Here is a 20,609-nt window from a genome sequence, read left to right as displayed (position 1 = left end):
ATAACCTATTTGCATGTAAGGTGTTCTGATTCTTTTTAATCCAGAAATGATCGCTTATGTGCAACAGGCACATCTTCACTTACTCTAAATCTTTGACATATTGGACACTTAATATGCCAGCCACCTTCAATTTGCCCTTTGAGGATAAAAATCTTGGAAATGTTATTTTGTCGTTTCATCGGCTGCCTCGCTCCGATCCTTCGACCGGCCAATCGTACGCTCCAATCTACTCCCGGGAGAGAGAAGATTCTCGTCTGTTGCCACGGATGCCGCTGGGGAAGTGGGGGACGGGGGGAGGGGTCGCGAGGTCAAGTACGGCTAATTTATTCACTCAGTCAGATTTCCTCTGGCTCGTGGATGCCAGATGGAGGGGTCTGATATGATATCACCCATCTGAATCACCCGGGGGAGTAGAGAGGAGGAGGTAGGGAGAGACGGTGGGATGGGAGGAGAAGAGATTGGCAGGAGAGATGGGAAAATAAAGGGGGGACAGATAAATTGGGGAATTAAAAAGTGGTTAGATAGAAAGATGGGGGAGAGGGTAGCATATCCTGCGAAAGTGTGGGGTGTGTTCGCCCCACTGAGTCGGGTGTCAATCTGAACATCAAGCCGCATACCCTCATTTCAGATGTGTGTGTGGCTGTGTGTGTGTGTGTGTGTGTGTGTGTGTGTGTGTGTGGAGGAGTGTACATGCGTGTGTGTCCTTATCTTAAGACAAGTGGTTCTGGTCCAATAAGATCCCGGAAGATGGTAGGACTAAGCGGCTTAGACCAAGATCTGAGATGGGAGGAGAGAGGGAGGGAGGAGAGATAGTGGCAGGGAGATGAGAGGAGAAGATGAGGATGGAGAGAAGGGGAGGAGGACAGAGGAGAAGGACAGATTAGGAGGATGGAGGACAAGTGGTGCGGATGGGGGTTGGGGGCATTTGGAAGGAGATGAGACGTGGAGTGCTGTAGAGATCAGAATGGAAAGATGTGACGTGGAAACAGTTTGGGGAAGTTTTTTTAAAGAGCTGGAAGAAAAGGGGAGGGGGAAGCGGGAGAAGTTTCAGTTTGAAATTGTTCTTGGTTTCTTGTCAAAGGGCAGGGATGTACAGGATCTCATTAACAGTGTCAACTTGAGGACAGTGCTTCCCAAAAGGTTGCAAATGTGTGGTTTCCCAACAGTGTCCACGTAAGAACGCTCAGTCCCAAAGGATTTGACTTCAAGCTTTGGCTTCCAGACGCTCCTTTCATAAAAAATGTTCCATTCGGCTCTCAGCCTTTCTTTTTCACAAAGATTGACGTTTTGCATCGATCTCTGTCTGCTGAAAAAGCAGCGAGCCTCTTGTCTCCAGAAGTACCTGTCATTAAGAGAAGATAAGGAGGTTTGAGATAAATGTGAACGGTGCGAAAAGCGGTTCAATTTTTAAAGAAGACATTTAAAGCGCTATCTTTGGCACACATAATACCCTTTCCCATCTGTCCAAAACAGCAGAAAGCTGGGTGATGGGTGAAGGGAAAGTCAATCCAATGGCCGGTCTAATCACATGTCATTTTACTCATCGCATTTCAGTTGAGAGGTCTCATTTCGTAGTTTGATTAACTTGGCAGAACAATTAAAAAAGCTGTTGACTCGCATCACAACAACTTACGTGGACATTTTTAGAAAAATGAGCCTGTTCTTCAATTGACTTAACGATTGTTTTTTTTTGTATCTCCCTCAGTGTGACAACCACTTGAAGATGCTGAACCAGCTCTGACGACCCACGGATGTCCACCCCTTCCACGGGACCGTTTGGCTTCGGCAACACATCCAACAGACTCTCCACGAGGGGAGACTTTTACTGCTTTTCAACCCGAAGGAAAAACCTAACCTTGGCCATTCATTAGATTTATCATCGGGACTGAAGTCGTCTAAATTGTGAAGTCTGTGAAGGACAGAATATACCCAACGGGACTTACCTGGCCCAGAACTGCGCTGTTGAAGTTGGCTGGAGACAGAGGAACCCCACTGAAGAGAAACAGACTAAATTCATGCTAGCCTAGACCTAGCTAGACTTTGGCTGATTTCTTCAAGATAGTCTCCTTTCTCACAAACTGCTCTGAGCTGCTTCCTTATTAAAGTCAAATTCTTTCAAATCTCCAACCCAGATTCACGCACTTACATAGACACTTTTCAAGGGCCTTGGACATTGTCTCAAATTTGATTGAGGAGGAATCATCTCCTCCTCTCCCCTAAAGTCCTAACGGCTTCGTTCTCCCGCCTAGACATGGATCTCCACAGGGCAGCTTTCAAAATGGAGAGTTCCTCCTACCTGCCCAATCCCCTGGCCTCCCCGGCCCTCATGGTTCTAGCCTCCACTGCTGAAGCCTCTCGGGACGCATCGATTCCCTGCCAGCAGCCACGACCATTTGGCGTCCCCGTTTCTGTTGAGAAGGACGTCCATTTGCCATTTAACAATGGTTCTTACACTTTTGCATCAATGTACCACCGCCAAGGCGGAGTACCACCAGGATTCCCCAACAGGGACTTCCCTCCGTCCCTCCTCCACCTCCATCATCAGTTTGCCCCACCTAACCTGGACTGCTCGCCGATCAGTATGCTGAATCACAGCGGCGTTGGTGCCTTCAGGCCATTTGCCTCACCTTCGGATGATCGCGATGGAGTGCCAGTCGGGTATCAATCTGCTTTCACCCCAGCCAAGCGCCTCAAAGGCTGCATGGATGCAGATTCCTCACCTCACTTGCGGTACTCCGATGCAGAGGGGAAAGAGTATGACTTTGGCGGTTCCCAGATCCCTCCTGGAAGTTCGCCCAGCAGCGCCTTGAAAGCAGTGGAGGACAGCGGGAAAAAGATCTTCGCGGTGTCAGGCCTCCTGTCGGATCGAGAGACTTCCTCCAGCCCAGAGGACCGCATTGAGCGCTGTAAGTAACTGTTCATTGATGTTCTACATTCTAAAAAATAAAGCAAGATGGGTTCATACAGATTTGTGACAAACAATATGAATGACATGGTAACAAAAGAGCTACACAAGGTGACTAAATGATTAGATGATGGGAATCGCATGTATTGGACTTAAACCCAATTAAACCCCAATGGAAGATGTTTGGAAAAATGTTGTTCAGCCTTTCAGTAGAGTTCAGATAAGCTATTAAGTGGTTAATAAGACTTCATGTTGGGTTTATCCTCTATTCATTTTAGTCACCCATCTGTATGGAGTCATTTGAAGACCAATTATAGGATTTTTCTGTACAGTCTGCACAAACTACATAGACTGAAACATTACTGTTTGTATGAGAGTCTCTTGCGGTAGGAACATAAATTAGCCCTATTATGCAATATAACAAAATTACATGTCGTACAACATTTTGGTATGTTTGAATGAAGGTTCTGGCCACATTACTTTTCCATTATGCATTTTCTTTCAGTTTATCAGAAATGATTCCACTAATACACAATGTCCCACATTTTCATCAAACAACTCAAGCAACAATAATCATGGATGATTTTACCGTCGACTGTAGTAATAAAACCTGCCCAGATCTAAACAGCAGGACAAACAAAAACACCAACAGCCAACTCCAACTCTGACACTCAAATTAAAACCAAAGGACAACTATCTGTAATTTGTGAAAGAATGCAAATTTTGACACACTGGCATCACACACGCCAGTAAACAATCCCATCTATGTTCTCCTGTCATCATTTCTCCTGGCTCTCCCTAGCCTTGTTTCACAAGCCCACAAGCTCCACTGGTCACATTAGCATTCAACGGTGGAGGAATGCCATTTGGCCCAAACGCACCGGGAATCTGATTAGTGCTTGTGTGTGTGTTTGTGTCGGTGTGTTGGTGTGTGTGAGTGACTGGTTCAGAGACCGGCCACGCTCTTCGCCATCAGCATTCATCATAGCTCGGCACTGGCAGCCCTGTTGCCAAAAGATTTAACCACATACCCAAATCGTTGGCAGGCCGTGTGTGTGTGTGTGTGTGTGTGTGTGAAATAAGTGGGAAGTGGGAGAGGAACTGAACAAACTCCAAGCACAAACACACAAATACTCTTCCTGGCGCACAACAGCTCTCAGCATGAGCACCGACATCTCCTACACATGTCAACAAGCTGCATCGGATCTCACTGACAAATTAGGAAAGAGAGAGAGAGAGAAAAAAACAAACAAGAGACAAGCCTTTAGTGTATAATTTAAATAAAAGAGACGGTGTGAATTCACTTCATCTCCGCTATGGTAGGCTTTACTCCTATAGTTTTCATTGCTTATACACCTCTAGTGGAAGCAGGAGAGAGAGAGAGAGAAAGAGAGAGAGAAGTGTGTGGTGTGAGCGTGTGTGTGTATCGGTGTGTGTCTGAGTCATGCATCCTTGATGGAACACATGAGAGACAGAGGCGACGACCTGAGACTGATCCGATAAAAAAGACCACCCTAGGAGAGACAAAGAAGCTGAGAAAGAGAGATGACGGAAATGGAGGAAAGGGTAAAATTTGGGGAAATGACATCCGGTGGGCTGGAAAAAGAAGGAATGAGGAGGAGGAGGAAGATATCCAAGAAGCACATGAAGTGAGAAGAGGGGAAAGGGGACACGAACAAAGAGAGAAGAGGGAGACAGAAATGATAATCCCGCAATGGAATTGGTTCTCATTGTTGTTTTGTTAGAATTCAGATTCCTTTCATTCAAAATAGACATTTTTCTCTTTTTCCCCGGCTTTCAAGATGCTTGTGGTCTCTGCCATGTTGTTACTTCATATTTGGCCGATGCCAGAAATAGAAGAGGAGATGGGTACGCAGGTCTCCTGTGCTGTCTTTTGGAACGGCTGCATCGGTACATAATCGGGTTAAATCTTGGCACAAGTAGCCTCCACCTCCACCATAGGCTCCTAATGCAATTGGATGTGCGGAGGCTCTGCTTGCAGCAAAGAATTATGGGTTCTCCTTCACTGATTTTGGCTATCCAGCAGAGGCGCAAAGAACAAACAACACTTTGGTGCAATCCCATGAGGGCAGCGCTCACACTGCTTCACACACAGACACACACACACATTAGCTGACTAGCAGCCTGCGCGCTGCTTCACACATGCCTCTCGGGAAGTTCACGGCAAAAAGAGGTCAGCGATGCTCGGAGTCATACAGTGACACACAAAAATAAACATAAATGGCAGGGTTAGGGTTAGGGTTTAATTTTCAATATCTCAATTATATGTTAAGTTGGCCGTTGAGTTATACGAGGGTGCATCCAGGTTAAGCATGACGTAAATTAGATTGAAGTCAACTTTGAATCCACGTGTGCCATTTGATCTGTATCTTAATTGCGTTGATATTGTCAACACAAATGCAATGTATTGCTTTCATTGAGGTTCTACCAAATGAATTACCTGTGCATCTCATTTCGTACAAATATGTTACAGACGGAGCCATGCCTCACACGTTCCATCACTAGCTCTTTGTTTAGGGAACCAATTGGATGCTAACTTTCCGGGTTGGCTCAATAAGCCCAGCCATCTGCATGTCCACTCTGTAGTTTGGTAGTATATCACAAACACTAAACCTGCAAAGCCATTTTTATCTATCTTTTAGTTTTCTAAAGGTGCATTTTTCCTTTCCTTTTGGGGACCCCGTGATCTTAAAAAGGCCGACTCTAAACACCACTTTTCGTACACCTGTCTTGATTCAATTTCAATAAAAGTTGAATATGTGTTTCAGTTTCGATCCCATTCCAGTCCAATCATCCGCCGTGCCAGCTAATCCCAGGTGCGAAGGTGATCCCCTTTGCTTTACCTCTCAGGCTGAAACAAATAAAATAAAACCCTATTAATGCAACTCGGAAGAAACTTCCAATTCCATGGAGCCAGCCGCGACGAGCAACACCGGCCTACTCCATGCTAAGCCCTCGCACAAATCCCCCCACTGCACTGGCAGGCACGTCGGCTGTTAACTAAACCTGCTAACCTGTCAGCCGCTAAACCTGCACATAAAGGCCCCATCATGCCTTAAGAGGACTATGTGCGGGGTATTATTGTGAAGGCCGTCAGCGTTTACTGTAGTCACATGCTAAGGGCTGTAGCACGGGAAGGATGGGGCGAAAAGCAGAGGATGCGTGTTTTGTCCGCGTGTTCACAGTACGAGGGAGAATGGAATTAGGCATTGTGTGAGAGGAATTGATGGGAATGTTGACAAATGACACCCCCCCCCCCCTCCCTTCCCTTTGCAGTGCATTTGCTTGTTTGCAAAGGGGATTTGACGTTTCTTGCACGACTTGTCAATGTGAAGCTGTGTGTGTGTGTGTGTGTGTGTGTGTATTTGTGTCTCGGCATCCAGCACGTTTCACCGGCTTTGTTTTCCTCTCACATATCTTTTATCCTCGCTGTAATCGTTTCCTACACGTCCTTCACTTTGTTCACCTTCTGTCTGTGTGTTTGTGTGTTTATAATAGTGCACATCTCCCCACAAGAGTGTGTAACAGCTGTAGTCTGTTTGTTTGGGTTCTATCCACTTTCCGGATTTACAAGACCGAGAGAGTCCCACCGAACCTGACCCCTGAATGCCTGAAAACCCGGGTTCCCTCTCCTCCCTCTCTTCCTTTCCTTTTTCTGCTCTCACTTTTCACTCGTCACAGCTCCTGGTACTTTTCCCACGCATGCAATTGAGAGAGCGAGAGAGAGAGAGATAGAGAGTGACAGCAAAGTAAAGTCAACAGGACAAACATACCACTGAAAAAAATGTTTTAGGGAGGGTGGGAGCAATAAAAGAAAGGATGAAAGCGATGCATAAAAAAGGAAAGGTTGCGGCAGAGGAAGGAATGAAGGAAACTGGGAGGTTGGGTTGAAATGCAGTTCCCATATGCCCGACGGACATAATGAGTTCTTAAGGCAGCGCATCACAGACAGGTAGATGTTTCTGAATTTGCGTATCATTCACTTTTAGCAGTTCAAATCATGTCAACGTACTGAAACCACAGACATGTATCAAACACAGCTGTGAAAACACACAGCGAGAGGCCTCGTCTTCCTCCTCCTCTTCGTCCTGTCTTCTGTTCTCTGTCATCCCTTCCGCTGGGTGTCCTTTTCTGGTTGGGAACGGAGGGGACTCAACTGTGGCAGCTAAAAGTGAATTTGATAGAAATGTGGAGGAAAAATGAAACGGCTTCCAACAAAGAAGGGAAGATGTGCGATGATGTCGCTGAATGACGGTCAGATTCTGTTTGGTTTTCTGGTTTACTGCGGCTCGATCAATGCGTGTGGGCGGGGCTTCCACAAATGGGTATCCTCGACTGTTAATGTTATTGTTAAACAAAATCCTACTTCCTTCCCTGTGCTCTACCATGCTCCGTTCGGCGTGTGAGGGGTTAAAAAATCACCCAAAGAAGCAGAAGACTCATCCTTCTCCTGCAGGAAAAAATAAAAGTGCCCGCCCGCCCTCCCTTTCTCTCCCCTTCCATCTCTGCCTGTCACGGTCCAGTAGCAGGGTTAAGTTAAGTAAGAGTGTTCTAATAATTAGGACTGGGACTCGCCCACCTGCTAGTGTGTGTGTGTGTGTGTGTGTGTGTGTGTCTATCTTCCTGTCAGTGCTTAGCCAGATGTTAAAAGGCTTGTCCCTCTCATGTTGCCTCCCTGTCAGTCTCCCCCCGTGTGCCACACACACACACACTCACATCGGGGACTGTCCCGCTTGTGGTGGCTTTGTTTACCCCCAAGTGTGTGCCCTTCTGCCCTCCTGGCAGCTCCCTCAGGCTGAAGAGTGTGCGTCTCCGATTCCCAGCCTTCATGCATCCGATCCATAAAGTCCATCACCATTGTCATTACATGATTATTTTTATTTCAGTTGGAATCTGGGAATGTGTCATTCCATCTCTCTTTTCCTTTCCCTATCCCTCTCTCTGGGTGGCATCTGGAAGTGAGCAGCAATTGTCTGTGTGTGCGCTTGTGCAGTTGTCTGTGTGTGTATCACTTGGTGTGAGTCGTCTTGCGGTCATTGTTGCGCCCCTGTGCAGATGAAGGATTAGTCGCTTCCTGTCGAGCCTTTTGTCAGCACAGCCACTCCATTTGGAGACAGATGTGTGTGTGTGTGCATGTCCTGTGTGTGTGTGTGTGTGTGTGTGGAGAGGGTACACAAATGAGCTGCTGGAGCTGGTGGAAAGCAGGGGAAGGGGAGCGGATTCTCTCTGTGGCACCCCGCTAAAAATCTAGCAAGTATTTATCTCTTAAAAAAGGATTTTTTTCTCTTTAAATGAGCAAAATGCTCATTTTGTGTTGTACTTCATCCATCCCCGCTGCTGTGGTGCTCATGAACTTATTGTCTAAAAAACAGCAGGGATCAGCAGGTAGACCACTAAGAGGACAGGAAGTCACTGTGCGTTCAGGAAGTTCCACAAACAGGTTGCTTTGAGGGAAACATGACTTAATTCCCGCTGCACAGACACAGACACACACACACACACACACACACACACACACACACGCACACACACACATACAAGCTAAGGTCCATAACAACCCAAGTTGTGGAATTCCACTCCGTCCCCCTGGTGATCTGCCTTTTGGCCAATAAAAAAGAAACTGTGTAAAAACTCCAGAGAGCCTCATTCAACCGCAGCACACCTGGCAACACAACACACATTTAGTTTTTCATTTGTATACACAGACACACACACACACACACAGTCACATAAGGTCACAGCCCTGAACTTGTCCCTTGCTGGGTTTTTCTGTACGACTTTGAAGGTTTTTTTTTCCCGGCAGTGGTTATAAAATGGTGAATTGGCTGCGACATGTTTATCCTCTCAAGTAGCCGACAGCCGAGCTGAGATAATCCTCGAGGTCTGACTTTACCCAAGAATGCCAGCTGATGTGAAAATGATACACAATGCTAAGTTTGTAGCTCTGTGTTCCCCACAAACTCTCCAGAGTGCCCATGCATTCAGACTAATGCAGATGTGTTAAAAGATCCTCCACCCCAGTCCACCACTGTGTCCTCCTCCTCTCTCTCCAGCATCCTTTCACCTCCCTCCTTTCCCTCCTCGTCTCCTTATTCTCTCCTCCTCACCCTCCCCTCGCCTTCCTCCTCCTTTCCTCTCCTCAGTAATCTAATCTGCAGCCAGTTTGTGGAAGCAGTCTAGTGTGACAGTCCTGCTCCCCCCCCCCCTTTTCTGCTTCTCTCACTTTCACACACACATACAAACAGCAGGCCCGTTTCCAAAAAGCCCACTTGCCTGGCAGAGCCCTTCGCCTCCCCGTCTTGGTCACGCCCTCTTTAATATTGAATTATTCATCAAATCTGATTGGTTCCTGCTGATGGCGGCCATGATGCGAACCAACAGTTTGTGTGTGTGTGTGTGTGTGTATGTGAGCGTGTATGAGAAGAATGGGGTTGTGTGTGGGTGTGAGATAGTTAGCTGCTCTTAATGCGCTGCCGCTTCACAAAGCTGGACTGGCCCGGCACTGAACACACACGCACGCACACACGCACACACACACACACACACTCACACATTAGTGTGACTTGCACCAGTAGATAGATGTTTCAGAAGCAAAACACATCTTTGATTGGGGAAGGAGGGTTTTGTCTGCGTTGTTATTTGACAGTGAACTATTCTTTCGTAGTCAGTTGAGGCTGCTGATCAGACGTCGTCGCATCTGATTTCTTCCTCGTTGGTACTAAAGGTTACACTCATCCCAGAGGAACATAGCCTAGAATCTGCTGCAAAAGGGGCCTTGAAAATCCCTCAGAAAGGTGAAACAAATCAATAAGGGGTGTTTTATATGTGTGCCACAGTGTGTGTGTGTGTGAACATACTCACATGATTTGCATGCACCACAATGACTATGCTACGCTAACACTGTTCAATATTGGGAGTGCCCTGCAAAGGTCTCAATGTAGTGGTTTCATCCCGTGTCCTTACAGCAGTCTGCTTGTTTCTCGCCTGTCAAGTGAAGCGCTACCTACAAAGCTAACTCCAATGCTAACGGCCCCTGAAGGGCCCTGCCTCCGAGCAGCGAGCGTCCGCTCCGTCTCAAGACATAATAGTGCATGTCTCTCCCGAGGCATGATCAGGTTTATCTGCATTACATGCCCCCCCCCCCCCCTACACCTCTCTTGTGTGGGTCTGCGCGTGCTGTGAAATCACATTCGCGTGACGGGCTTTGCTAAAGGCATAAACAGTCGACGATCACGGATTTGCCCGCACTTGAGGAGGAAGATGCGGAGGAAGGAAGGAGGATGAGCGTGTTGACGTTTTTGCACATACGTGTGTTGGGTACCTGCCACTTGACGCTGACCCCCCCGTGGTGCCTCTGCATATATAAAAGGCGTTAGAGGGACAAACAGTGTGTGTGTCCAAGGTGTGTTTTTTTGTGTGGTTAAGAACAGCTGAGGCACACACTCACTCACACACACACTCTCTGTCTGGGCTCGTCACAATCTCAGGTTTGCGTTCAGGTGGCAACACAAGTTGCCTCCTCTGGCTGTCTTCTTCTTCATCCCTCTATCCCCGCCTTCCTCCATAACCCCCCCATCAGCGTGTGTGTGTGGAAACCCAGCCCACTGTTGAGCAGATGAATAATTTAGCGGTGTGTGTATCATCTGTTTACCGTGCTAATCCATCTGTCAGCAGGCACCTATCGATTCGCGCCTGCCTGGTAATTGTGCATCCGCGGCACGCACACACACAGATGCACAAACGCAAGACACACACACCTATATGATGTGCACGCTAGCTCATATTCAGATCCACTCGTCAGCTGGCCACCGAGACACTTCATTTACACTGAGTGAAACTGATTTTAGGTCGAGGTCATCAAAAATACTCCCTTATTGGATGCAACAGCTTCCGGTCACTTGAGTTTTTTAAGAGACGTTGTTTGTGTTTTTAAAGGTGTCCTGTTAATGCCCCTCAATGCTTCATTATGAAGACAAAACAATACAGGCACTCGATGATGTGAGACAAATGAACCCATGACAATAAACAGATATAAAATCATGGACAAAATGCTCGAACCCGAGTGCTCGAGCAAAGAACAGCATCCCCAGCTGCAGTCTCAGGTGTGACAGTGAAAGTGAGAAGTGCGTCAAAGAATAACAGGTCTCCTCGGCGGTTTCACTTCTGAATCCCCTCTTTCGGGCTCGCTCTCTGACTCCCGTCCCCGTCTTTTCAGCCCTTCTCTCTCCCTTTGTCTGTTTGCTTGGTGTTTTGAGAACCACAGATTGTGAAAGCCGGAATTCATCTAGTCATTGAAGCATAACATGTGACCCTCTAAACATTCCCTTTGAAATAAGGAGGCATTTTTAGATTAAACCTGTTTCAAGGCTCTGTAGCATTTTCCATCCATGTCTTTTACCACTAAATCTGTAATGAATCAGTCCTTAAAAATGTTTCAACTAATGACATAGGGAGTAAATAATTGCGTATATGCTTCACAAATTGTTTTTTGTCATGAAGTAGAGTTACATACATGCACAGAGACAGCAGCAGACAGGGAGCGCAGTACTATAATGAATCCATGGGTGACCATTGATGTTTGTAATTATCAAATGGCTGGTTTTAAAAGCTCATTGATGGATGTCATTAGCTCCTTGAGTGATTACTAATTGCTGCTCTAGTATGTTAACCACACGGGAGGCACACACACACACACACACACACACACACACACACATACAGACACATTAATTCCTCTGATTTGATTATCAGTGATATCCAGCATTTAACGCTGTTGTCTACTGTGGTGTTTTTGTGCCGTTATTACATCACACATCACAACTGTCTTTAATTGAGTTCGACACACTAAAAGCAGTCCACATTCAATAATGACCATTTTATTGTGCCCAACATTTAAAACTATTTTTCCTTCATCAGGACTGCCAAACCCCAGAGCATTGTACGGTTAAGATTGTAAATATGTGTTATTTAATTGCATGAAATATTTACACAGGGTGAACCACAATAGAACAGCTTGGCATTTTAAGAAATATAATTGTTCATTTTGAATACATTTGGGTTCAATCAATAAGATAATAATTATTTTGGTGGCTATGTGTGACGCTCTTAAGTTTTTTCTTTTCTAATTTTTTCAACAAATTGTCTCAAAGGATTCTAAGATCATGGTAAAGGTGTGGTGAGGTTAATATGCATAGTCCTGTATAACAAATTGTATAACAATAAGACACCATTTATGTTATGTTTTTATTCATTTGCATTTCATTCTAAATTATAATATTGCATCCTCATTTAAATTGAATTAATTTCAATTTAATTTTAGTTTCAAAACCTAACTCCAATTTATTTATTTTCAAATGTTTTCATTTCTAAGATAATCAATAGCTGCAGCCCCCTTCCCTCTGTTATGCTAGAATAAGTTCCTCCTTGGATTCTGATCAGTCAAAGCTATCCCTTGCTGTCATATTTCTTCATCAGCTACCTCCACCTTGTCCAAAGGTGGAGGTAGTTTGCTTTGATGAGAGTGAAACATCAAGAGCTGGGAGCTAATCTGGTACTTGTGTGTCAGTTTAGGTTGAGTTTCATGCCATGTGTGTTGTATGTGTCTAGCCTGAGTTGTTACAACACTTACCAAGGTTGTCGGTACACACACACACACACACGGCGGGATACGCATCAGGGTTCATTTCGATATGGAACGTCTAATATCACACACTGGCAGCAAAATGCTTGGAATTCTGCTCTCCTGGAGAAGTGTCACATCTTTGTGTGTGTGTCTCAGTCCATCTGTTTGTGTCTGCGTGTGTGTTTCTTCATCTTAATGTGTGTGTGTGTGTGTGTGTGTGTGTGTGTGTGTGTCAGGGTTTTTTAGAAGCGGGCAGGGGCTTAGCAGAGCAAAAGAGAGCAAATCTGTCAGCTCTCCCTGGGCAGACAACCCTTCTGACCCTCATTCAAAGACATATTGATTCTCCTCTACACCCAACAGGGGAGGCTGTGTGTGTGTGCAGGCCTGTGCATGCACGTGTGTGTGTGTGTGTGTGGGCGAGTGCACAAGTGCTTAACACAGCCTGATCTTTCCTCCTTGCTTCATTCAGAAGCACACAGCCCTGCTCCTGCAGCGTTATTCAATAATATAAAATATATTTTATTGAATAACAAAGCTTTTTTGAATAACTTTGCTTGTGACTCCGTGTAGAAGACACCAGAGTTATGAGAAAGATTATTCCAAAAAAGTAAAAGCACAAATCCTTAAGCAGGCCTGACCTAGTTTGCTGTTCTTCGGGGGGCTTTTATCTGTCGTGCTCTGTTTCCTGTCGGCCAAATTGTCCGTCTTGGTTCTGGAAGAAGAAGAAAAAGTCAGTTGGCAAACAAACACTAACTAAGCCAGCCACCGAAACAAGCTCACAGCCGTCCTCTTATCTTAGCACTAACACCATATTAAAACCAAGCTGTGCCTTGTTTTCCAGGAAGCAACCTAATGACCTATGGGACGTCACCAGTCGGGAGCTGGAAAAGAGTGCAGTACACAAACAAATCCATTTGAGCTCGGATTTGGTCTCCCAATTGAGATATCGGTATTTTTCGCTTCTAAATGCTCCGCCATGGTTACAAACAACTTGGTCACAAACAACTTGGTTACTGACAACTTGGTTATCATACTAGTTGGATGCCAAGCTAGTGGGTCACCATGTTAGCTGTCCGTCTGCTGTTTGTTGCTGGAAAGGAAGTGCTCCGTGAAGAGGGTGGTTGTTGAGAGTTACTGAAAACTGGAAAGTTTAAGACTTTATTAAAAGAAAATAAAAAATAAAAACCTGTGTCCAAGTGATGCAGCAGAAGAAACGGCTAGCAGCCAGCAACCTGAGAAAGCAGCCTTACCAACCCGTAAGCCTTAACACGATCTAGGGTGAGTTTTGTAAACCACAAGCAGCACCTGTCACATAACACGTATATAGTTAATGTATTGTTCGTGTATACATTTTTTTTTTTAAACCATTGCTGCTCTAACAATTCCAACCATGAACAGTCAGAATAAATAGATTTTACCTGCACAAAAAACAGAACAACCCCATTGACTTTGCATCAATGTCAGCAGGCTCATTACATATATGTATGTGTGTGTGTGTGTGTGTGTGTGTGTTTGTATGCGCTTGCTGGGTCACATGTCTTGCGACCTGGCACGGAGGCGCACTGCGAGGTCTCTGGTAATAGCCCGTCGCTGGGGGCAACCGTTCGCGGCACTTGGCGTGAGTGTGTGTGAGTGTGTGTGTCTCTGTATGTGTGTTGTAAGGGGAAGCGTGGGGTGGGAGGTAGGGACTCCTACATGGCGGGGTTGCTGTCTACAGCGTGGAAGGGGTTGCGGTATAATGTCGGCAGCCCGCATGCTGGCCCAGCTCTCGCCAGCGCGCACACACACACACACACACACACACAAGCGGTCAGTGGTAAGCTGAAAAGTGCTGTCTGCGGTAATGAAAGGCAGGTGCAATGGGAGGCCGTCACAGTAACAGGAAGAGAAAATGTGGGAGGACAAAAAGAACATGTGAAAGTCAAAGCAGGTGGAAAGGAAAAGATTTTTCTTATGCACTTGTGGATGATGATGCTTAATGTGGAGAGTGTGTGTGTGTGTGTGTATGGTCGGATTCACAGCAGGACAGCAAAAAGACCAGAGGGCAGGCAGAGAGTGGGCCTATCTGTGTGTGTGTTTGTGTGTGTGTGTGCACTTCTGCTCCCATGATCTATATAGTTAATGCACTGTAGCACCTGAGGGTACTTTGACCACCCCTGTCCTGTCCGTCACCGCATTCATAATGACCCATCAATACACACGGTGCTCTCCGAGGAGGCTGATGTGTGATGTCTTGGATCAGGCATCCATCACCTCCTTACACACACACACACACACGCACACATCAATAAGTGGTCAGAATGCTAATTGTGGCATTTGACCAGATGGATGACAAATTAAGCGAGGCCGTATTTAAATATTAAAGGGTCCTGCAGACTAAAAGCTGTGTGTCACCCACATGATGCTGTGACTCTTTATCACCAAAGACAGCAGCGTGTTGGCGGGAGACATCAACTGGCACCGGCGAGCACGATACATGTCGTAAGGTCATGTGGTGTTCTCGCTGCGGCCTGGGAACCGCTGACCAGATGTCATCCTGGGATGTTGGTTATGTTGATTTGATGGACTAGACTCAGCCGTCGTAGCTAAAGGATGGACGGCCGTTATCTAACATACGTATGTTCAATGGTCAGGAAGTTGTTCACTGTCATTTACAGCGTGGCAGCTCCGCTCCCCCTTTTTACTAAACGCTATTCCATTATGATTGCGCCATATGGATATAAAAACGTGAGTGAATCTGGGATTTTGAAATAACCAAATTGGAAAAGTACAGATTGAGAAATTTGTGACTGAACACACCTCCTTGTTCCTTTGTCACTGTCCCCTCTGTCTTTTTCTCTCTCTCTCTCACACACACACACACACACACATACACAGAGAAAGAGTGCGGGCCACAGATGGCATGGTGGTGTCAGGGTGAGAGGGGTTTGTTAGGATCAAAGAGCTCCAGTGTGTGGCCCCCTCCACCCTTCACTTGTTTTCTCCTTCTCTTTCTCTTTCTGTTTGTCATTTCATTCCTCCCCTTCCTCTGCTTTCAATCTCGCTTCCTCCTCCTTCACCACCCTCCCCCCTTCTCTTTCTGTCTCTCTCTCTCTCTCTCTCCCACTCCCTCCCTCTCGCTCCATCTCTCTTCATTTTTTCCCCTAATCTGTCTATCAGAAGAGTTGATAAATAATTCATGCCCTAGTCTGTCCCCGAAGCCTTGTCAACTCTCCTCCTCCTGCCAGCTCCTCCGTTTCCTTTCTCTCTTTGTCGCCTTCATCCCTTCATCCCTTTCTCCCTCTCGTGCCTCCTACTCCTTCGGCTCTCATCTCTTCCTCCCTTCGCTCCCCCACCTCCTGCTTCTCCTCTTCCTCGCTAGCCTTGCATAAAGCTCGACCACACACGATCAACCAGCAACAAAACAGAGAATTATTTTATTTATTCCGGCAACTTTGTTCGATGGACAAGACAATGTCTCATTTCTGCCCTGTATTGGATTTTTAAATGAAGCTGCTTTCACTCACATTATATTGACACTGTCATTTATTTCATCCGGAGTCTCTTAAGTCGTCCTGCCATTTTTGTCCAACTCACTAAAAGACAGAGGGATGAAGGATAGGGTAAAGGAAGCCATTGAAGAAGAAAAAAGCCCCCACCTTGCATCCCATATCCTGCCGGATGGAGTGCGACGTACAAAGGAGTGACGTAAGAGAAGTCGAGTGAAGACGAGATGCATCTGAACGAGTAGTCGCGCGACTTATCCGACATCCCCAAACAATTAAACACTGGTTCATGTCTGCTCACAACGTGGAGCATAGACTCCCACACAGACACACACGTCTGCACACACTCAAGCCAGCTTTTTCAGAGGGATGAAGTTTGCGGCGGAAAGCTATTAATCATAGGAAAATCCAGATGAATACAAAGTTAGGGAGTCTAGTGATTAGTGATAAATTGCCTTGTATTTCCCCGTAGGTGTTGTATGTTTGTGTATGTGGTGAGGATTGCATCTGAGGGATCAGCGTGTTTGTGTGTGTATGTGTTGGCTGATACAAGGGTGTAAAGTACTTGGGCTGAACCCTTGGGATATTAGAATGCTGCTACGTGTATGTGTGTGTGTGTGTGTGTGTGTGTGTCAGATATGGGCTCTCTCAAAAGATGGCCTGTCTCAACCACTCTCATCCCCGTTACTGCTACGATTAATACATTAAAAAAAAATGTCCCCTCCACTTTCCCCCGGTGCCGGTCACACAACCCCCCCCCCCCCACCCCACACACACACACACACTGCTCACTATTCAGCTGAGGTTACTGCTACATCAGCAGCACACACAGCACGGCCCCTTTAGAGGCTGATCAATCTGTACTGCTGCTTGCACTGATGAATTACAGAAGTGAAGACAGAAGGAGAGGGGGGGGGATGTGGGAAGACGACGATAAGAAAAGGGAGTGGGAGGATAAAGGGATGGAGGGAAGAGGAGAAAGGAAGTGGAGTTCAGGGTGAGATATGAGGAGTGGGAGGATAGTGGGCGTTAGTGGGATGATGAGTCTCTAAGGTACAGGAGGCTACCAGAAGCCAAGAGGAAGAAGTGGAATAAACTAAAGAAGGAGCGGTTGGGAGTACGAGTGAGACGCGAGGGTCAAGAAGCTGTGGAGAAAGTCAGAGCACAGCCCGTCATTGAGTCCTGGATCGCTCCAAGTTCAAGGTTCCACAGACGGGGAAATACACTGGAGCCCTGCACTCGAAAGTCATCACCCAAATAATAATATTGACCTAAGGTGTTTTCACTGACACTGCAGAGAGACTTTGGGCTTGAATAGATGTATTGGTTTGTCAGGGGAGGAAGTAGTTCCAGTGACATGGTGTCTCTCCAGGAACCGGGGTCAAGTGAGCAGTTTTTCATCCTGCTGTATTGTTCTGAGGCTCATTTGGTGGTACAAACGTCTCCCAGTTAGTAACAGATATTTTCCAGGCAAGGTGCAGTGCCTTTCATAAGTATCCACCCCCTTGGAGGTTTATCCCCTTTGTTGCTTTTATACACGAAATGATGGTCAATAGTTTGACTTTTTCGACAATTAAAAAAAAACTTTTTAATGTCAGTGAAAGCTGACAAACTAATGTAAATGAAATGAAAAATAAAGTGTAAAAGGCTTTTTTATTTTATTTACAAATATATATTTGTATATTAGAGGTCGATCTTGTCTTGTGAACCCATACAAGTTGTTGTGTCATTTAATATCTTGAAATAATATAACCTATTTTACATTCCTTCCATCATATGTCATATTGATGCATCTTTTTTGTATCATGAATTATGAAATAGTACCAGTTAAAAAAGGGTTTTAAGTATTCCAATTAGATAAATACAAATGCTTACCAAACTTAAACATTATCTTGCATTGATTGCGTGCCCCCCCCCAATGCTTTTACTAACTATCCACCCATCTCATTTCCTTCCCTCACGTATTCCCCTCAATAAAAACATGATTAAACTTTAGAGTAGGTGGTTGTACCCCTTCGACATCATGTGAAATGCAGTTTCTTTTCTCCCTCCCCCCCTCTCCCCGCTGTCTCCCCTCACCCTCGCCGGTGATAAATCCATAGCTATCTATGACAGCTTTGTTGCTGCCGGGAGGCCCCTCCTGCCTTGTTTGGTCGTGATTCCAGTCGACAGCTTTAGGAGCGTGTCTTTATTTAAGAGCTGCTGTAATTACACAGGCTTTAGCATATGTAGACGGCCAGATATGATTCAAGCCGCCCAGCGCATGGGGAGCTCAAACGGGTGAATGAGAAGAGAGATAAAACACAATGGCGGGAAGCGAGCGAGAGAGAGAGAGAGGAGATGGAGAGAAGAAGAGGAGGGAGGGGACAGAGAGGAAGAGATATGGTGAGCAGGGCAGACTGATGGAGCAATTGAGAGACGGGGAGAGGGCAGTCAGGAGGGGTACATGGGGGGGGGGCAGAGGAAGAGATATGGTTTGGCAAATAAAAGAGGAGCGCGGCGCTGCTGCAAACTGTTCGCCTTATGATGCCTCATTAGAGCTTAGGGCTGCACATAGTGCCTGTTAGAGAGATCTATGGCCTCGGCGCTGAGAGCGAGAGCCATGCAGATATGCACAATAAAAACAACAAGGGAATGAAAAGCAAAGATTAAAGGCGCTGCAGGTACCATTCCCTTGATGTGATTTTTGTATTACGGGTGACACTGATTTGAGTAATGCACACGAAGAGGTCTACTGACATTTGATGGGTCCTTTTTGGTTTTCAAAGCACCCATCCACTTTTTGGATAAAGGGGTTCACACCTTTTTTAAATATTAACTCTTTTCTCGTGGTCCCAGTTTGATGGATCTAATGTTAACAAGACTTTTTAATCGGGAGAATTCCAGTGATGTTATACAGTACAAATTGATCAGGACTCGTCCTTGTCCACAAATCACAAATCAAATGCAACAACGAGGTGAAGGCTTATGTCGGGTTGAAACGCATTCGACTGTAGCAGTGGATTCTTAATTAAAAAAGACAATCAAATTCAAATTCATTTCAATTTTATTTATCACAATTCGACGTCGTTACACCTATTAGTAACATCCTAATGCACCAGCCTGCCTTTTCATAGGTTCAGGAATTTACCCCCCTGGATTCAGACGTGTACAAGCATTTGCACCAACACCAAAACACTTGTTTCTTAATTTGTAACCATATTCTTTTATTTTGTGAACTTGTGATGACGGTAATGCGCTGAATGCTGTCGGCCAGGGTTTGAGTAGCACGGGCGCAGACGGACCTTCTTCTTCTCCTCTTGTTGTCTCGCTGTGGCAGACAAAGACACATTCAAGGACATTCTTAGTCCTACCACTCCTTACCATAGATATTCACAACAACAACCAAAACTTCCTCTCTTTATAGAAAGAGAACAAATATGTCAGACGTAACTTTTTTCTCTCTCTGTTGGAAGACCTGCCATTCTTTGTCGAGAGTCCTCTTCCCCGGGATCCCGGGCTGTGTCAGTGCAGTGGAAATGAATGAGGAGGCTACGTTGACCTTTGGACAAGCCAACATTGTCTTATAGCGGCCTAATTTTTTTGCGCGAGGAGCAATAGAAGAAATCGGCGCTGAACGCTGAACAAAAGCCAACAAGAGAGGGAGCGCAGCGGATAAGCAATCGGACGCCGTCCAGGCGACACGAAACGGGAGAAAGAGCAGTAAAATGAATGTCTCCTTCTCTTCAGCGTGTGGAAGAAAGATAGCAGATAGTATATCACTGGGCTCCACAGCCACTAATTAGGAGCCAGGTTTTAACAAGCAGAGGGGCACAGCAGAGAATAAGGGGGAGGGACAGGAAGGGGCTGAAGGCGGGGCCTTCCATTGTCGGCCGTTACAGGAGGAACCGAGTCGTCTGTTCCACCGTAAATCCTCAACTCAACCCTTTTTTTGGTTGTTTTCACCCAGTATGGGCAGATGCAGACGAACATGATACCAGGGGACAAGAGCTGAGGCGCTCGGTGACCGATCGCTTTCATCAGAGAGACCACACAAATCAACTGCCTAACACTCTCTCTCACACACACACACACACACGTGTGGGTACAAAGTGAGGGAAGTATAATCAGTAGGCATTTTGCTGCAGTTATCCAAAGTAGTAAATCAGAACCTGTTGTTTCTGCCCTGAAAGGCCTGTGCTTATCTGGCAGCTACAGGTGTAAGTATATGTGTATCTGTGTGCACTCTGATGCTTATCTTCATCTCGTAACCACACAGGGGCCCCTTTGTGGTCCGTTGCTGATTAGCCGCCCGAACACATGGCCTGGTCGTAAATCCACCTACGTGGACCAATATTCTCGTTAATGAGGCGTGTCTGAGAAAAGAAAGAGTGGACACACGTGCACTCATATTTGTTTGTGCTAATAATTCCGTTGTGATTTCCACAGGGACTTTTTTTCCCTTTAGTTCTTTCTTTAGGGTTATTTATTAGGTTGTTTTTGCTGAAGAGCTGGATACCTGTTGTCTTAAAGGACCTCGGAGACTCGGAGATGTTACACACAGCACAAACGCACACTGACCACACGTGGCCATTAC

General features: G+C 45.9%; 1 protein-coding gene across 6 annotated transcripts in view; it reads left to right on the top strand.

Annotated features, from left to right (window-relative positions):
* The window catches only part of rnf220a (ring finger protein 220a), a 137,398-nt gene that overhangs the window by 9,778 nt on the left and 107,011 nt on the right, over nt 1-20,609 (top strand). For all 6 annotated transcript variants that reach the window (XM_037457321.2, XM_037457320.2, XM_037457322.2 and 3 more), the window contains exon 2: nt 1,706-2,906. In XM_037457321.2, the coding sequence (XP_037313218.2) occupies nt 2,252-2,906 (655 nt within the window). In that variant the 5' untranslated portion in view covers nt 1,706-2,251. The remainder of the gene's footprint in view (nt 1-1,705; nt 2,907-20,609) is intronic.

Source organism: Pungitius pungitius, chromosome 15 (genome assembly GCF_949316345.1).
Source record: "Pungitius pungitius chromosome 15, fPunPun2.1, whole genome shotgun sequence".
In the NCBI taxonomy this organism is placed as follows: Eukaryota; Metazoa; Chordata; class Actinopteri; order Perciformes; family Gasterosteidae; genus Pungitius; species Pungitius pungitius.
This window is presented reverse-complemented; position numbering and strand designations above follow the sequence as displayed.